At 39.6% G+C, this 887-nt stretch overlaps 1 protein-coding gene across 1 annotated transcript in view; it reads right to left on the bottom strand.

Moving 5' to 3' along the window:
* LOC115272569 (olfactory receptor 52A5-like) overlaps nucleotides 1–189 on the bottom strand; it is an 892-nt gene extending 703 nt beyond the window's left edge. Inside the window, 1 exon segment of the mRNA XM_029915605.1 lies at nucleotides 2–189. Within this exon segment, the coding sequence (XP_029771465.1) occupies nucleotides 2–189 (188 nt within the window).
* Nucleotides 190–887: the final 698 nt, after the last annotated feature.

The raw sequence follows: 887 nt of genomic DNA, 5'->3' as shown, positions 1-887 counted from the left end.
GAGATACATGGGCTCGTGGAGGCTGCGTTCAGATTTGATGATGACCAAGAGCAGGGAATTCCCAAACAGAGCAATGACGTACATGGCACAGAAAGGAATTCCAATCCAGAACTGCACAGATTCCAAGCCAGGGATCCCGACCAGTATCAGCACGGGGGGCATGAAGACTGTGCCATTGAGCTTGAGCATGTTGGTTTTAGAGACCCGTGGCTTAGAGCTTCTGATTCAAAGTGGCGTATGCATTGAGGGTCTGTCTTCTCTTTTCTCTTCTCACCTACATTCATATGATCAGAGCCTGAGTGTGGTTTCCATGGCATTTTGTCAGTCATACTCATTTTTTGATGGGGCGTCTAAATGGGTACAAGAACCCAAATAGGCTCTCTGGATGTTTTGTTTCAGAATTTAGTTCTCTTTTCTGTCTTTTCAACATTCTCTCCTGCTGGTTTTTTCTCTCCCTTTCTGTCTCTATGTCTTTCTGTCTCTGTCTACTCTTCCGCACACAGACACACATAATTACATACTAAGAAGCATCTGCACATTCACTATTGACAGAAAACACATTTGTCTTAATAAGGGCTTATGATTGTGCTGATTCAATTTAGAATTGTCCCACTAAATAGAAGTTTGGTTTTTATTGTTAATAGTATATGGTTATTTAACTGATGGGTAACCTGCAAGCACCTATAGATTCTATTTTTTGTACTTACCCAAGAAGCATTTAGTCAAGTGCTCAATAAAAATGAAATGAAAGCAATAGCATTTCAGTTGCTTATAGGGTTAGATAAGGACTTATAAGTTAGGGTGTAATGTCAAGGAGTCCATACTGGACAATGTCATATTACCCATATCATTTTACAAATATACATAATAAGCATAGAGATATGATG

Source organism: Suricata suricatta, chromosome 11, assembly GCF_006229205.1.
Source record: "Suricata suricatta isolate VVHF042 chromosome 11, meerkat_22Aug2017_6uvM2_HiC, whole genome shotgun sequence".
Lineage (NCBI taxonomy): Eukaryota > Metazoa > Chordata > Mammalia > Carnivora > Herpestidae > Suricata > Suricata suricatta.
The sequence above is the reverse complement of the archived record's forward strand: the minus strand, read 5'-3'. Positions and strand labels throughout refer to the sequence as shown.